This window comes from Malus domestica, chromosome 10, assembly GCF_042453785.1.
Source record: "Malus domestica chromosome 10, GDT2T_hap1".
Taxonomy (NCBI): Eukaryota; Viridiplantae; Streptophyta; class Magnoliopsida; order Rosales; family Rosaceae; genus Malus; species Malus domestica.
The window spans coordinates 21,837,742-21,856,190 of record NC_091670.1 but is presented as its reverse complement, the minus strand read 5'-3'; the positions used below and the strand labels follow the sequence as shown (position 1 = coordinate 21,856,190).

The 18,449-nt window shown below is 39.8% G+C and overlaps 2 protein-coding genes across 2 annotated transcripts; one reads left to right on the top strand and one right to left on the bottom strand.

The window, feature by feature from the left end:
- Window positions 1-677: 677 nt before the first annotated feature.
- On the top strand, window positions 678-1,634 carry LOC139188609 (uncharacterized). The gene has a single exon (XM_070806228.1). The coding sequence runs from the start codon at window positions 678-680 to the stop codon at window positions 1,632-1,634; it is 957 nt and encodes a 318-aa protein (XP_070662329.1).
- Window positions 1,635-5,158: 3,524 nt separating this feature from the next.
- LOC103412649 (uncharacterized) lies at window positions 5,159-7,568 on the bottom strand. Its single transcript, XM_008351196.3, has one exon. It carries the CDS (start codon window positions 7,176-7,178, stop codon window positions 5,232-5,234), a length of 1,947 nt encoding a protein of 648 aa, XP_008349418.1. The 5' UTR covers window positions 7,179-7,568; the 3' UTR covers window positions 5,159-5,231.
- Between the last annotated feature and the right edge of the window lie 10,881 nt (window positions 7,569-18,449).

Here is an 18,449-nt window from a genome sequence, read left to right as displayed (position 1 = left end):
CAATTGGAAAAGAGTTAACGACGGAAAGAATTGTATATTTCTTTCTCATATTGGAGGTCCATCTTCATTACATAATATTTGTGTTTCACGTGTGGAGGAATTGATGAATCCATCTTAGCATGTTGACAAGGTTATTAATCGACAATCAAAAGAAGAAATTTTGAAGAATCGATTGCGACTCAAGGCTACAATTGAGTGTGTTCGATGGCTTACATTTCAAGCATGTCCTTTTAGAGGACATGATGAATCAATGGGTTCGAAAAATCGTGGGAATTTTATTGAATTGGTAAAGCATACAGCCAAGTTTAATGATAAGGTGGCTGCAGTTGTTTTAGAAAATGCACCAAAAAATACCAAATATTCCTCACCCATGATCCAAAAGGAGGTTTTGAACATTCTCGCCAACATAGTACGAAGAAAAATTTGTGAAGAAGTCGGGGATGGTGTTTTTTGTATTCTTGTTGATGAAGCACATGATATTGCTCATAGAGAGCAAATGGTCATTATTTTAAGATTTGTTGATAATGATGGTTTTCTACGAGAACAGTTTTTAGATATTGTGTGGGTTGAAGACACTACTGCAACAACACTTCACAGGGAGATAAAAAAAAGTCTTTGCTTTCCATGAGTTGCCTATAAACAAGTTATGAGGTCAAGGCTACGATGTTGCGAGTAATATGCGAGGTCAGTGGAATGGGCTACAATCTTTATTTATTAAAGAGTGTTCATCTGCTTATTACGTGCATTGTTTTGCTCATCAACTGCAATTGGCATTAGTTGCAGCATCAAAAGAAGTAGTTGTTATCTGGTTATTCTTTTCAACATTAGGTTCAATTGTAAATGTTATTACTACTTCTCCAAAGCATCATACTCAGCTGCAGGTTGCACACACAGTGAACATTGAAGAGTTGGTGGGTGTTGGTGAACTTGAGACGGGAAGAGGAGCTAATCAAATCGGTACTATACATCGACCTGGAGCTACTCGTTGGGGTTCTCATTATGATTCAGTGTGTGACTTGATACATATGTACAACGCGTCTTGTACAGTACTTGAGAACATAAAGAATGATAGATCTGCTACAAACTCTTCGTGTGGGGAAGCTACTGGTGCTTATAATGCAATCAGATCTTTTGAATTTACTTTCATCTTGCATCTATTGCAGGAGATCATGGGAATCACTGATATCCTTTGTCGTGAACTGCAAAATAAGTCACAAGACATTCTGAATGCTATGAATCTAGTCACTGCTACAAAAGATGTCCTCCAGAAGTTGCGATTGGATGGTTGGGCTACCTTTATTGATAAAGTGAGTTTATTTTGCAAAAAACATGACGTTGATATGCTCGATATGAATGCTCAATACAAAGTAGGAACTGGCCGTTCTTATCAGCAAACAGATCATATTACATTTGAGCATCATTATCACATTGATATCTTCAATAATGCAATAGATTTTCAGTTGGCAGAGCTAAATAGCAGGTTTAGTGAGGAGGCAATGGAACTTCTTATTCTCAGTTCAGCTTTAGAACCAAGAGAAGCTTTTAAGGCGTTCAACATTGATCATATTTGCAAGCTTGCAGAAATTTTATTCTATGGATTTCATAGAAAAAGAGCTACATACGTTGAGATGTGAGTTGAAAATCTATGAATCAGACGTACCGCATCATCCTGTCTTTCAAAAAATGTCTACTACTTCGGAATTATGTCGGGGATTTGTTGAAACAAAGAGGTCTGAAAGGTACTATTTGATTGATAGGTTAATTCGACTTGTATTAACTCTTCCCGTTTCTACAGCAACTACTGAACGAGCTTTTTCAGCAATGAATCTTATTAAAACAAGACGTCGCAACAAGATGGAAAGTGAATTTCTAGCAGATTCAATGGTTGTGTACATTGAAAAAAAGCTTGCTGAAAAGATTGATTAAGAAGAAATAACCAAGGATTTCAATTCCATTAAGGATCGAAGGGCACAACTTAAATAGGTACCTTTTCTTTTATTTGTTAAGTTGTTATGACAAGATTGATGATGTATGTTTCTTTCTACTATAAGTTGCAACTTCAAATGTTTTCTTTGTTAAATCTAGTTGAAACTTGCTTTATTCTAAATTTCTTACTTTAAATTATTGCTTTCAAGTTTGTCATTGTGTAACTTTATGTAAGTAACAAAAAAATTTAACCATTTGATCTCCTAGTAATAATTTTAGTTTAGCCCACCCATCAAATAATTCCTGGCTCCGCTATTGCTCCACCATTAATCGGAATGAGGCCTCCACTTCCTGTTGAGCGGCGTAATCATCATTTGCTTTGCCCTTTTCCTTTAACCTTCGGGCCTTGTTTCGTCTCATAGCCCTAGGTATGGAACCTTCACCCGAAGACGGATTTTCTACGTACCCTTGTTTGTTGAATGGTAGGAAATCCATCTTCATCCATATCTGCAGTTGAGGATGCAGTTCTAAACACCGGCGTAGGGCCTACTCTTTGTTGAGGTGGATCTTCAAATAACACCCACCCTTTACAAATTTCCCAACAACCGTGAAACTAAAAGGGTTTCAAGCTGCCCTCCATATACAATTCCTCCGCTTGGTGTACCTAGAAAATATAATCACAAAAATTAAAGGAAATTAATTTATAAAATTAAATGTAATATAATTAAATATAATTACAAAAATTAAACGAATTTAATTTATGAAATTATATGTAATATAATTAAATATTTAAAATAAATTGTGAAAACACTTACTTCGTCATAGTAATTGGCACCGCTTTCATGTCTACTTGTTGTTGCTAACAATAGGGGTGGGCAAACGGGTACAGGAACCGCGGGTCGGAGCTGGTAATTAAGGTTCGGGACGGGTACATGCCAGTTCCTAATTTTTAAAAAGAGAAACGGGGCGGGGTGGGCCGGGTCCAGAAGTATAAAAAAAAGGTACCCAGGGACCCATTTGTGTAGCATCCCAATTTAAAAACATTAATGTCTCCGAGGGTCCATGTGACAGTTCTCCCTTTCAAGAACTGAGAACATTGTCCCGTGGTCTCCATCTCTCTTATATCGATGTTCTTTCCTCTCGGAGAACACACACACACCCCAAATCTCTCGATCTTTCTCCTTTATTCCTCTCTGGGAACTCTTCTTCCCGGAGCAGACACACCACACACACACACACACACACCATCGCGACCTCCACCATAGTGTCTCACACCTTCTCAAAGACTCTCATTTCCTTAGTCTCGTCCATCTCTCTCTTTCTCTTACCCTTAGTCTTTTTCTCTCCCGACACCTCTGTCTCTGATTTCTCACACCTTGGATCTGTCGATTCTCAACCTCTTCCTCTCGATCTCTCTTTCCCCCAGCCTTCTGATTTTTTTATTTTTTTTATTTTTTTGAGAATTGAGGTTTTAAAGCAATTGGGTTTTGGTTTTGGGTTTTTGGTTTGGATTTGTAGGTGTCGGAAGATCTTGCTTGCTGTTGCAATTCACGGATAAGAGGTTCCAGTCTGTGCATGATTTTACCATCGATGTCGAGTTCAGAGCTCGAGTGATCGCCATCTATGGTCATCCCTTCTTGTTTTATGTTTGGCTATTGAGAAAATAGAATTTTCGTGGTGAATTGGGTTTATGGTTTTGTACCATATTTGGAAACGGCGCTATAAGTGGATGTGGGTCATGATGTCGGAGACCGAGTCGAAGATTTGAAGGATGGCGAGTTTGGGAGGCGATCAAAATCGGAAAAAAAAAGACCCGTGGACCCGTCCCGAACCGGCCCATTTCAAACGAGTCGGGTTAGGTCTAGTTCCAGTAATCAGATTTGCAATACCCGGCCCAACCCATCTCGTTTCCTTTTTAAGCGGGTCTGGTTCAGTCCCTCCAAATTTGGGCCCGGCCCGTGCCCACCCCTCGCTAACAATGCTTGATCCCATTTGTTCAAACTTGGATGAAGATGTTTCTTCCATCTTGAAGAACAACTCTCGTGGTTTTGGGTATTCAGTGGAGTGGTGCCTTCATAGAACTCTAAGTATTTTTTGGACACATGAGTCCAAACACCTTCACTTGTTTGAGAACTCCTCCTCACACTATCTTCTGACATCCATCTATAAGCCTTGCAAAGAGCTTCATCTTCGTTTCGAGTCCAAGCCCTACCTTGCAGATGAGGCCATTTGAAAATTATTGAAAAAATTGAAGGAAAGATTATTGGAAGAGGTAAGAAAATATGAGAATTGAAATGGTGTAGGAATGGTAAAAAATCTGTGAGGAATGCTATAGGAATGATTTAAGGTTGGAGATGGTTTTCAGGCCATTTTTGACCTTCTGACCCTCTAGACCCTTCGGTTGGAGATGATCTTACTCCTGAGACCAGCCGTTGGTAAGGAAAAAAAAAATCATAAGAGCTTACGTTAAAAAAATCAAGGGAGAAGGTATTCTCGAAACCCTCCCTTTGTGCTACTCTCTTCTCCAGCCTAGAGTAAGAAGGTGAATTTCTCCTTTTTGGTTTTTTTTGCTGCCAAATTTTTTCAAGGAAGAAGAATTCAGTTTCTGATTGCTTTGCTTATGACGATTAGGACGTGTCAAATTCCTTCCTTTTGTCTCCACTAGAGTTGTCCATTTTTTCAATTTGAAATCTTATTGTTATTTGGTTAGATAACCCTTCAATTAGAGTTTGTGGGAGTAGGAAAAGTGGAAGTATCATATTGCATGCTAAAGTTTTAAAGATGAGCACCAACTGCAGAGCAAGTCAATCAACACTAACAAATTGTGAGTCCTACACATGTGGCCACATACACAACTTTAAAGACACATAAGCAAATTTAACAGATGTTTAACGAAATTAATAAAAACAAAGCAATGTGGAGCGAATTTTGATTTTCAAGAACTAAAGTAGTGATTTTTGAGTTTTATTGAGCAAAAAGTGAGATTAAAATTGAGTTCTAAGGGACGTAGCTAAAATAAGCCTAAAAGAAACAAATTGTATTTGTATATAGAAATGAACATCTGTCAATTCAAACTACATTACAGCTTCAACAGAATGTTCAGTTTGAACAATGAAGAAACTTGAAAAGAAAAATGACCTAGAAACTAAAATGCAGCAACTAGCGCTGGCCTAAACCCTAATTCACATATGTATGCACATCTTAAGAGAATGATGAAACAAAAACAAAGCAGTTAAGAGTTAATACTGAGGTCAGTTTTTTGTGTTATATCCCCTAAAAAATTAATATTGTACAACTTGATTACATCAATAAAATCCTCTTGATCCTCTAGACTGATAAAGCTCCAGCCTACTTTTAGCTTCCGGTAATAATTCTTCGACTGACGGTTCATTCGCCAGATGAGCCTGCTTTATCGACCACTCTAGCACAATCAGCACCTCCTCCTGAGCAAGCGTCTCGCTGTCCGGAATATGCAGCGCAATGTAGCACAGCAGAGTCAATGACGGAATCTGCACCCTGGATTCCCCAAAATAAACCAGTTGAATTAGATGCTTGGTTCCCCCAGCTTCTATAATCGCTTTGCAGTGATTTACGTGGAGGAAATTCTCAGTGCATGCAAACTTGTTCAGTGCAATCACAGCCGCTGTAGAGATATTCAGTTCTGTTTCGTCGAGCAGCTTCACCAATGGCCCAATGAATCGCGTCTCCGTCGCTCTGAAAGTTCTTGCTAAGTTTCCGATCGCTTGGATGCACGGTTCAAGCAGGTCGGAGTCTGCCTTTTTGATTATTTTCAGCAGCTGCTCGACCACTGCTTTGCAGGCGGGTGATGTCGGCTTGAAGGCCGACCGCCTCAAGTCCGCATTCTGCTCTGCCACCGCGGTGATCTCCATAAGCGCATTGGCCGAATTCTGCTGAACTTCCCAAGAACCTGTTTCTAGCAAAACCGCGAAACACAAAAGCGCTCTTGACTCCGTGATGCTACCACAAACACTCGCATTCCCCTTGGCAAGTTTCCACAGCGCCCTCGCCGCCATTGCCTTCATCTCCGCCTTGGTTTCGGGGTCCTCGTACTCCCTCCCCTTGATGCTGGCCCCTGACAGCGCCACGTGGTGATTGTGCGGTCTTGCGATGTGGTGACTCGGAGGCTGATGATGAAGGTTCTGGTGATTGTTATTTTGAGTTGGCTTCCCCTGGGCATGACCAGAGCCGGGGGGAGCCGGACCCTGATTGTTCGTAGCCATTGTGCTTTTCACAACATTCTGTATCTGACTAAACATGTTTTGATTCCCAGTTATCGGGTGTACCGTCTGATGCTCCGTGTTGTTGTTGCTCGCCATCACAATCGAGTGCAACGACATTTGTTCCTTGCTGGGGATAGTGTACTTGCTGTGCTCCTGAATCGTCTCGAAAGCGAGATGACTTACGAGCAATCGGATGACATTGTTTTGCGCAAAAGGGTCTTGGCATTTCGGATGATTCTCCGCCAATTCGGAGACCGCCCAAGCAACGAGCGCCTGGACTTTCATGTGGCCTTCTTTGAGGATTTTCGCAAACACTGGGCAGACGCCGGCGTTCACAATCTGCTCGACGCTTTCGGGGTCCTTTCCCAACAACCCAATTGCCCTGGCGGCGCTCTCCTGCCCTTCCTTTCCTCCTTCCTTCGCCACCTTCAGCAGCGGAGGCACCCCGCCTTCCTCAATGATCAGCCTCCCGTACCTGTCGTTGTCTCTCGCCAACGACACCAAAGAAGCTGCCGCATCAGATCGCTTCTCCATCGAGCCAGTGTAGAGGATCGCAATCTGTTCCCAGATAAGGCAGAGGATCGGTTCATTAGAGGCGATCGGGGGGAGCCCTAGATACTCATCATCACGGTCGTCGGCAGGGGCTGAGACTTGGAGGAGCCATGACACGTCGCCAATGTGGTTGTCGAGTAGCTGACCGATCTTTTTGAAGGCGCCGCTGGGGATGATGGTGAATACACGTTTCATAAGGCCGGTGGCTCGGCACTTGATGACGAGGGTGAGGGCCTTGTCGAGGGCTTGTTCGGTTTCGTCGATGATGCGACGCGTGGGGCGCTCGTAGAGATCATTGCTCGCACGCGCTGCCTGGCGGAGGAGGCCAGCGAGCTTCTCAGTCTTGGATTTAAGCTCCATGCACTCTTGTTTGTTAGATTGTGCCTCGTCGGCGGCCTTGCTCACCTGGTCTGCCAATTGTATTGGCCTTGCCAGGATCTCTTTCACAATCGCCGCCATGGCCAAGGCCCCCCCCAAACCTCCAAAACCTGATCAAACACCTTCAAACTGAAGAAACCCACCACCTCAGAAAATCCCAATCGAAGATGGGTTTTTGTCTTTCAACAATGTCAATAATGAAATGCGATTGATCCTTTGATCATCACATATTCATGTTATTCGATCAAAACATTAACGTAACAATGGTATCATTTCTATGGCAGATGAAGTCTCATTGGTGTCCCGGTGGGGGAAGATTATGGATGCGTTTGCATTCCCAATTGTGTATCAGTGATGGTGGTGGTGGTTCTGAGGGTTGAAGAGGAGGGTGGCGCCGCCGTTACGACGAGGAGGAAGAGGAGTTAATTGTTAAGGTGAAACAGGTTTTTCTCCAACTTTCACGTAAAAAAACTACAATTCATGTTGACGTACGTTATATATAGCAAGTGAATTGATTGGTCTAACTTTCCTTTGGATTTATTTTATCCAAGAAAAAAAACTCTCTTTCGACAAAAAGAAAGAAAGAGAAAAACTGTCTTAGATTGTCAAATGAATGGAGAGAATAAAGTTAATGAAGTCTATGGAGATGGGTCCAAATATGGCTTTACATTTATGATTTGAATTGTGCAAGGCTTATAGCTTCCAATAAAATCAAGTTTTGACTTTAGGGTTTTGCATTACGATTATTATACTCTAAAGTAATCAAATATTCAATTCTCTCAAGATGATAGAACAATTTTTTGGGTACCCGAAATACATTACAATTTTACTTCAATTATAACATGCGTGTGTTTTTTCATTAATATATATACATTAGAAGTAGACACTATAAAAGACCTTGCTAGGAGGAAACAATTTGTCGCGTAAAACATGGTTTCGTCTTTGAAAATTTTAGGCAACGAAATCCCGTCAGGCAAAGTTTAACGTGCAAAAGTCGTCGCTCGAAGTTTAACTTGACAATATTTAGAATTCGTCAGGCAACTCTGTTTTGCCTGACATAATTATGGACCACCAATTCATTGTGCAATATTGTGTTAACCAACTAGGCCCGACGATAGGCACGCTTGACCAAATATTTTCCTTGACCAAAGTTTAAATTTATGAAGAAAAAAAATAAACTGTATATTACTTGACGAAATTTCGATGGGTAAGCTTTATAAACAAAAAAGAACAAAAATGTAAAAACCTATACCGACTATTGTAGGCCTATTTGATTGAACGATCTAGGGTTTAGAGAGAGGGGGGCCGGCTACACTTAGAGAGAAGAGAGATTGATTTAATTGTGAAGTGTGTTTAATTCACCCTATTGTGCCTTTATTTATAGTAGTAGGATAGGTAAAAACCTTTCCCTTTAGGATTACAACATTTAATAGGTAGTCAACTCCCAATAGGAATATAAGATACATTCTCATATCTACTAGGATTTACACAATCACATTCCTATTCTAAATATGACTGCAACACCAATGACTTTCTTAGTTAGCTAAAAATTATTTAATATTAAAAACAATAAAAAAAAGTGTTATAAACTTCTTATTTAAATGTGATTGTGTAAATCGTATATTAGATTTGATTCTAGTTATTCTTCCCTATTAGGACTTGAATTCCTTGGAGGAGAAGGACAACCCTACGAACACATCTCTCTCTATATTTTCTCTGTGCCACCGGCCCCTTGTCCTTGTCAATTAAATATAGGCCACAACATATTATCAGCACGCTCCTACCGCCGCACTTAGAAATCTGACATGGAAGTTTTCTGCATCAAACCAGTTCACTAATATCATCATGCAATCAGGTTCTTTCAAAACAACAGTTTTTATCTCGATATTTTTGCAGCCTGATAGCATGAACATTCACCATAATGAATGACCCAACTTTACGTTTTTCAAATTTTAGATTCTACATAAATTGTGCAAGCATTATATCCATAATATGAATTATGTGAAATGATTTTGCCATGAATTGCATCATTTATCTATTAATGCATTAAATTATATGTTGAATATGCATCAAGTTTCATTAATTTTATAATCTGGAATTGAATTAAAAAAAAAAAGGGTTTCGTTGAAACCCAACCATGTCGCATGGGCCATCCCCTTCCCTAAGCTGAGAAACCCAATCCTGGAGCCATGACTCCAGGCTTAAACCCTAAACCCGATGCCTAGACAGTGTCGTATCTCCTACAACGTCGAGTAGCATGGCCTACAGCCATGCCCAGCCACCACGGCTAACTTCCTAGACAACCTAAAGTTGTCACCAACGAGTCTTGACCAAGATTCATTTGAATCTCATCGATTTTTCTTTCGAAATCCCGATTTAATTTTTAGGGTTCCTAAAAAGAAAGTTGAGAGTTTTTAATTTTTGTTCAAATTTTAGGGTTGTCGTTGAACCCACGGCCTTCACTGTGATTCTTGCACCACAACACAACCGCTTGAAACGATAGCGCCGGTTTTCTTCTCTGGCGAGCTCCCCTAGCTCACACTGAGGTGTCTAGATCAAAAACCCAACCCACTTGAGCATGGCCTGTCTCTCGGCAAAACACGACCTTTTGGGCTTCGACGTTTCTCTCGGCCCAACACCAGCCTATTGGCCACAGTGTTCCCACCGCACTGGATCCTAGCCGCTGTGCTGGTGTATCCGTGTCTGTATTGCACACGAGTGGCGCCCTTATTTAGACCATAGCCATTTGGACCTGCATTTGCGGCCCACGTTTATGCATATGGGTTTCTTACTCAAATCCCTACCTTCGAATGACACCAGCCCAATTGGGCTTTGGTCTCTTAGTGTACCCACCACAGCAAAACCTAGCCCATGTAGGGCTTTTTAGGTTCCCTGCACCCAACCGCACCAGATCTCAGCCTATAGTTGGTGATTTGGTGCACTTGGCCTGTGACGCACTCAATCGCGCCCCTTGGGAACACATACGCAGTGGATCCGTGCCTATTTGTCTTGGGCCTACAGCCAGGCCGAGCCCAACCCAGCCCAACTTTTGGGCCTGGGCTGCACGTTTTATATTACTCAGCCCACCCATGGGCTTTACCCCAATATTTTGGGCCCCGAGTTTAAATGCTTATTTTTTTTAAGCCCTATAGATTTTATAATTTTTTTACCCGCAATTTAATTTTGGCCCGAAGTCCAAATAATTAATTCAATTATTATCAAGACTATTTGCATATTTTCTTGTTGCATATTTCTGTATATATATTTGTGTTTGTCTGCAGGAACATATGAACCTAAAATTCATAATTATTTCGAAACCTAAAGTTTCTATAAACATGCCTTGTTTGAAAACCCTAAGTTTTCCTTCAAAACATCACTCATGGAAAATCCAAAGTATTTTTCATGTAAATTTAAGCCAATACATGTCTATTAGAACCTGAATGTTTTACTCATATGTGAATGGATTGATTTTTTTTCTCCATTCCACTAACCACATCTTGTCCATTTATTTTGTGATAGGAAAATGTCAAATTTGAACAAACTCGACTTCAACACTTTTGAGGTCTTTGGAAGAAACTACCTCAAGTGGGTCCAAGATGTGAAGCTCGACCTTACTGCAAAGAATTTGCGTCCTGCCATTGAAGATGAGACGGACAACCCGATTGACGAAGCTAAGAAAGTCACTGCCATGATCTTCATCCGAAAACACATTCATGATACACTGCAAATCGAGTACCTTATTGAGGATGATCCACGAGCACTCTAGGTCACTTTGGCTAATCGCTTTGATCACCAAAAGGACATCTTCTTGCCTGAAGCAAGACATGACTGGCAGCATTTGTGCTTCTAAGACTTTAAGTCTATGAATAAATATAATTATGAAGTTTGTCGAATTCGATCACTTCTCAAGTTCTATAACGAGACCTTGACCAAAGAAAATCTCTCGGAAAAGACCTATTCAACCTTCTCTGCTAATAATATTCCTATAGCAATAATATAGGGCTTAGAAGTTCACTAAGTTTTCAGATTTGATCTCTGTTTTACTTATTGCTGAAAACCAGAATCAGCTGTTGAAGAAAAATCATCAAGCTCAACCTATTGTGGCACTTATTGTGCCTGAAGCACATTATAGCACAAACCAACTCCCAAAACGCCAATATATGCATTGTAAGAGTGGCCAGAAGTCACCCCGTCAAGGTCAACAGAGCCAAGGCGCACTTAAGGGAGGAAACCGAGCCCAGAAGCACCCTAACCTTGCTCCCAAGGCCTCAAACTTCAAGAATAATGGCAAAGCACCTTTAACTATGGATGCGGACATGTGCTATTACTGTGGTTCAAATGACCATTGGTCCCCTGTTTGTCGAGCTCCCCAGAAGGTTATAGCCGAATATTATTCTCGTCTTAAGAATTTGAATTAAACTTTGTGCAAGTGGAAGAACCAAAGAGTACAAAAATGGAGGTTTCTGACTTTTAGGAAGATTAAAATCCTATGGGAGATTAGAATCTTAGACATGAACTATTTTTAGTTGAATTTAGAACCTTGGGGGGCGAATTCCACCTAGTGGCCGAACCCCCCCTTTTGTTTTTGGTTTAATTTTGAACAATTTCCTTTATGATTGGATTATTTATTGGTGATTTGTTTTTTTGATATTTTTTTTTATTAATTACCATCCTTGAATACTTAAATTATTTTGAATGGATATTTGTTTTTAGAGCTTTTATGCATGTGACCGATTGAAATTAATTTTTATTTCTAGGTATGACTAGTGGGAAAGTTAATTGTCTGGCAGATAGTGCAACCACACACAGTGTTTTACGTGAGCGCATCTATTTCACTAACTTCATACCTAAGAATGCACCTCTGACAACCATCCCAGGCTTATCCAACCTAATTGAAGATACGGTAAAGGACGTATAATGTTGTCCAATGGTACAATCTTGACCATTGATGAGGCACTTTATTCTCCGCATTCCGGAAGAACATTGTGGAGTTTCAAGGATATTAGAGATAAAAATTACCACGCTGAAATCTATGTAGAAGACGAAGTTGAATTTATGTGCATCACTTCTTACGAATATGGCCAGAAGCATATTCTAGAGAAGATTGAGTGTATCCCGAGTGGTCTATATACTACGACCATATGCCCTATAGAAAGCCACCATGTGGCCGGCCCTACCTTTAGGACCGCGCACGAAATTACACTTGGCATTATCTTTTGAGACACCTTGGACGAACAACGATGTGCCATATCCTCAAATCATCACACGGGCATCCACTAACCCAAAGTTTAGGTTCAATTCAAAGAATCACATGTCAAACCTACTCTATCTGAAAGCTTATTATTAAGCCTTCTTATGACAAGATTCGTTCGAATCCTCCTATTTTTCTACAAAGGAATCAAGGGGACATTTGTGGACCGATTCACCCTCCCTGCAGACCATTTAGATAATTATGGTTTTGGTTAGCGTTTCCACACGTTGGTCACATGTGTGATTGTTGTCCACAAGGAACGTTGTATTCTCCAAATTGTTGTCCACAAGGAACACTGCATTATCAAGCTCAGGGCTCACCACCCTGATTATCCGATCAAATATATTCGATTGGATAATGCTAGAGAATTCATATCTAAAACTTTTGATAACTATTGCATGTCGGTTGGGGTTGAAGTTCAACATCCAGTACCCCATGTTCACACCCAAAATAGCCTGGTAAAGGCATTCATTAAGTGCTTACAAATGATTGTTTGATCGTTAGTCATATGTACCAAGCTCCCGATTACTGCTTAGGGCCATACAATATTACACGTAGTCATATTGGTATGCCTGAGGCCTGTTGCGACCCAACCATATAGCACCCTTCACTTGGTTACCGAATACGAACCCAACATATTGCATCTGCGCGTTTTTTGGTTGTGCGATCTATGTACTGATTTTGCCGTCCTTACGTACAAAAATGGTGCCTCAACGAAGGATGAGAATCTATATCGGATATGATTCTCCTTCAATGATTCGTTACTTAGAACCTTTGACACACGATATGTTTACCGCTCATTTCGCGAACTTTTATGAGACAGTCTTCCTGTTATTCAGGAGAGATAAGAACATCAACGTCCTTAAAGAATAACATGAATTATCGTGGACAACTCCCACTTTGTCTCATTTAGATCCTCGCACCGTTGAGTTTGAGACTGAAGTGCAGTGCATATTAGATTTTCATAACGTAGCTCAAAGCATGCCAGATGCTTTCACTGATCTAGCGCGAGTGACAAGATCACATATTCCAGCTGCGAATGTGCCTATAAAGATTGATGTAATAAATGTACGACGGACTTCCTTCTTGGAGGCCCGAGATGTCATTTTGGCTAATACACGTACATTAGTGGCTAGCCAATCATCTGCCCTTACACACAAGAGTGACATAACATTTGGTTTAAAGGACTCACACTCCCGGAAGAGGAAACCCACTGCACAGGCCCCTGAAGAGCCAACCGTGAATCCGACTGTTGCCTTTTCATTCTATCTAACTCATGAGGAAATTGTAAATTACTAAAATGTCCTTAAAGAAACGAATCCACCTCCCGAGAATCGTGAGATTTTGATCCATTATGTTAGCTTGGATGATGTTTGGTGTAGAAATAAGATGATCGTCGAAGATGCATTAGCATATGCAATAGCTACTGAGATCATGTTGAGAGATGACATTAAACCTCGTTCCATTGATGAATGTCGACGTAGAACTGATTGGTCAAACTAGAAACAAGCAATCTAAGCTGAACTTGATTTGTTAGTGAAACGTAAGATGTTTAGACATGTAGCTCCTACTCCTCCACATGTGAAGCCCGTTGCTATAAGTGCATTTTCATTCAGAAGTGTAATGAGAATAATGAAATTGTGCATTACAAAGCTTGTCTTGTTGCGTAAGGCTTTTCACAATGCCCCTGACTTAACTATGACGAAATTTATTCACCCGTTATGGATATGATTACTTTTCGTTACCTTATCAATTTGGTAATTTTCGAAAAATTAAGTATGAGCTGATGGACATAGTGACTGTGTATCCTTATAGGGATCTTGATATAAAAATTTATACGAAAGTTCGCGAAGGACTTACTTTGATTGAATCAAATATTTCCAAACCTCGAAACACACCCTCAATTCGGCTGAGGCGTTCACTCTACGGTTTGAAGCAATTCGGAAGAATGTGGTATAACCATCTGAGTGAGTATTTAACTAGTCAAGGATATATGAACAATGAACTATACCCTTGTATGTTCATTAAGAAGTCACATTCCGGTTTTGCGATTGTTGCAGTATATATCGATGACATGAATCTCATTGAAACTCCTAAAGAGCTCGCGAGAACAGTCGCGCACCTGAAGTCGGAATTTGAGATGAAAGATCTAGGAAAGACTCGATACTATCTCGGTCTTGAGATAGAGCACCGTTCAGATGGAATCTTAAGGAGTGTAGTCAAAATAGGATTTGATAGGATTTTAATAGACTTTAAAATCAGGGTGTAGTTAATTACAGTTTTAAAATAAGATTTTAAAAGATTTAGAAATCATGGTGTAGTCAAAATAGGATTTAAGAGGATTTTAAAGAATACATCCAAATCCAAGGATAGTCAATTAAGATTTTAAAGAATACATCTAAATCCATAGTTAGTGAGAATACATCCAAATCCAAGGATAGTCCATTCTGATCCCTAATTAACTATTGGGTTCTGGCAAGTTCTAATCCCCTTTGCCAGTTATAATCTTGGCGTGTTGGTGGAAAAAGGGAATTAGGGACACTACAATAATAGCCACCATTTTTCCAACCATTTTTTTCAAGGTGAAGTGACGCACCCTAAACTCTAATCCCTTATATTGGCATGTTCTAATCTTTCCACAAATGACTCCCCACCAGTCACATGCTCTCCTAGGCAAGTACTTCTACTGCGTGTGTCATTTGGTGTGTAGGTCATGAAGGCAGTTTAATCTCAGCCATAAGATTTTATTAAAAATGATCTAACAACTCTATGTGTGATTTCCATTTTTTTCAAAATACTATGAAATCCATGAAAGAAGTTCATACAAATCCATAGAAATCTATAATATGATCCATATAAATCTATCAAAATCCATATACAATTCTAGAGTCTATTAAAATCCTTTGAAATCTGCCACCTAAAAAAGTATATTAAAATCATCTGAAATTCAAATTGACTACACCCCCTAATACATCAATCGAACTACACCCAGAAGGTGTTGCGCCGCTTTAACGAGGATAAAGCGAAGCCTTCGAGTACTCCTATGGTCGTTCGATCGCTAAATGCAAAACGAGATCCCTTCCATCCGAATGAGGATGATGAAGAGATTTTAGAGGCTGAAGTTCCTTATCAAAGTGCGATAGGCGATTTTTTGTACTTAGCTCAATCCACTAAACCCGACATCTTCTTCACTGTTAATCTTTTGGCAAGATACAGTAATGCACCAACACGTAGACTCTGGACTGGTGTTAAAGACATCTTCCTCTACGTTAAGGGTACCAAGAATTTGGACTTATTTTATCCGTACAGATCCTCGAGTGATGTCGCACCCCTTTATCTCGAGTTGATTCTTGCCTTATTGGTTATGCCGACGCAAGATACTTTTGATTTGCACAATGCGCGTTCTCAAATAGGTTATGTCTTTGCCATTTGAGGTATCACAATCTCTTGGAGGTCAACTAAACAGACCTTAGTTGCCCCTTCATCTAACCATCCTGAAATTCTCGCCCTATACGAAGCAACTCAGGAATGCTTCTGGCTGAGAGCAGTTATGGGCCATATTTAAAGCTCCTGAAATCTTTACCTCATCATTGACATCCTAACGATAATCTATAAAGACAACGCAGCATGCTTCAAACAACTCGATAAGGGTTACATCAAAGGAGACAACACCAAGCACATTGCACCGAAGTTCTTCTTCTCACATCAACAACAAGAGCATCAAAGATTGAAGTCACCCAAATCCGTTCACAAGACAATCTGGCCGACCTCTTCACCAAATCACTACCGAAGGCAACGTTTTAGAAGCTTGTTCAAGGAATTGGTGTGCATAAACTTTTTTAGTTGTAACATTGTTAGTTCTCCTTGGAATTGTGTCAAACTTAGGGGAGTATTCTGAAGTATACTTGCTTGATCTTAATGTACTCTTTTTCCCTACGATTAAGAGCATTTTTCCCACTGGGTTTTTGCTACCTAACGAGGATTTAACGAGGCACCCACCGTGGGTTGATCAAATCCTTGACGTTTCATTTGACTTTGCATTACTTAAACATTTTTCCTTAGACTATGGATTTTGTCCCTGCTCGGGTTTTTACCATAGCCTTAAGGTTTTTTGTGAGACTTATTTCCTTATGCAAGTTCCTACCTTATTGAGACTAGCGTGTTCCTAGAATTAGTTCGACAAGTCGACTTCCTACATGATGCCGAATCTACTTGAGTATTTACATACTCATGGGGGAGTGTTATAAACTTTTTATTTAAATGTAAATCCTAAATTAGATTTGATTATAACTATTCCTCCCTATTAGGACTTGTATTCCTTGGAGGAGAAAGATTTCTTCTCTCCCTTTTTATTATAAATAAAGGCACTGCGTAGGGGGAATAATACATCCTCTACACAACCCTACAAACACATCTATCTCTATATATTTTCTATGTGCCACCGACCCCTTCTCATTGTTAGCTAAATATAGGCCACAACAAAAAGATTAGATTATGTGTAATTTATTTAACAATTTTTATTATTAAACATTAATTAAAAAAATATTTCATTATTATAACCAAAATGTTCGTACAATTATTGCTAGCTCATTGTGAAACTAAACCCACCCCTCAACCTTAGCATAAATAATATTGTTTGTTAAAAAAAAAAAAAAGACTGAAATCAAATTTATTCTCGATGGGAAATTGCTTTACTCATTCAACTACTACACCTCAACAGACGCCCATTTCCAGAATTTGTAAATTTTGAAAATAACCGCAAAGCCAATGACACTCGTCCATCCTATTCTCAAAACCATAAGGTGACACGCCCGACCCTGATATCCACCAAACACCAGGGTAAGCACGTACTGGCCAACACCCGAAGGTGATGAAGCCATTCTAGCATGCATGAGAAGTAACGAACATAAATAAAACTTATAAATTTAACTATAATGAAAATACAATTATGGAACGTATTCAAAGCATACAACTAATCATGAACTGTAAAAAGGAATAATATAAAATTAAATGACCAAAATGATGGGTCCTACATCAAGAGGACTCGAAGATGCCGATGCGAGAGTGCCTTGATGCCGGGATTGCACGCCTGGAATCTAAGTCCTGAGGGGGCGCAAAACAAAACATGAGTGGACCAAGTTGATATATAAGTAATACTAAAACAATTATTCATCAACGTACTAACCCCCAAAGTTTATGAAAACTCAATAGTATAATATGTAATAGGTTTTCCGAAAACCCTAGCATGCCATAAAACCTTCGTAAAACATATATCATATAGTGTGCTTAATAATGTTATCATAATCGGCCAAAACCACCAACCCACACCTGGCCGAAGCCATATCTTATTTCTCCTGACCAAAGCCATATCATATATCTCCCGGCTGAAGCCATAACTTATATCTCCCAGCTGAAGCCATATCATATATCTCCCGACCAAAGCCATATCTTATACTCCCCCAAAACATTTGTAACGTCAGAAAACACATATATAACTATAATAAGGTAAGTTAAAATGCTTGCACTGAAAATTAAAGTCAAAAGTGAAAAGTGGGTCTCACCCAAGCATTCGTAACGTCACGTACTCCAAGAACAGGTGTGTGTCTTTGGGTCGAGCCCCAACAATAACTAAATAGTAACAACTATCGTAGACATGTCTACCTGTCCACTTGCTTAACAAACCCAACAAATAAGCCATCGATATCACAGTCGGCCGCCCGCAATCTCAACAACACATTGTTGTCTCGATAAGCAAGTAGTAATTTCCTAAGGGTGCAAACATACCAATTTGTCCAGCCACTAAGGCGACAACAACACAAGTACACAATTTCTCCAATCGTAAATCAAACATCCGAAAACCAATTCGCAAAACTCTAATGTTTAACCAGTGCTACCAATAGAATATATCATACTAAGTATCAAATAGTGCCACACACAAACTGAAAATAAAACTATCATCATAACTACTCCAAAAGAAATCATCGCAAAATCTAATCATTTAGAAACCACAAATTAAAAGAATGTAACACGTCTTTCAAGATCTACCTAGTTCGTTAAAAACAATCCAATAGTCTGCAAACAAAGATGCGATATAGGACAAG

Coding starts and splice junctions, on each gene's coding strand:
- LOC139188609 (XM_070806228.1), top strand. CDS start 678: ATGCGAGGTCAGTGGAATGGGCTACAATCTTTATTTATTAAAGAGTGT.
- LOC103412649 (XM_008351196.3), bottom strand. CDS start 7,178: ATGGCGGCGATTGTGAAAGAGATCCTGGCAAGGCCAATACAATTGGCA.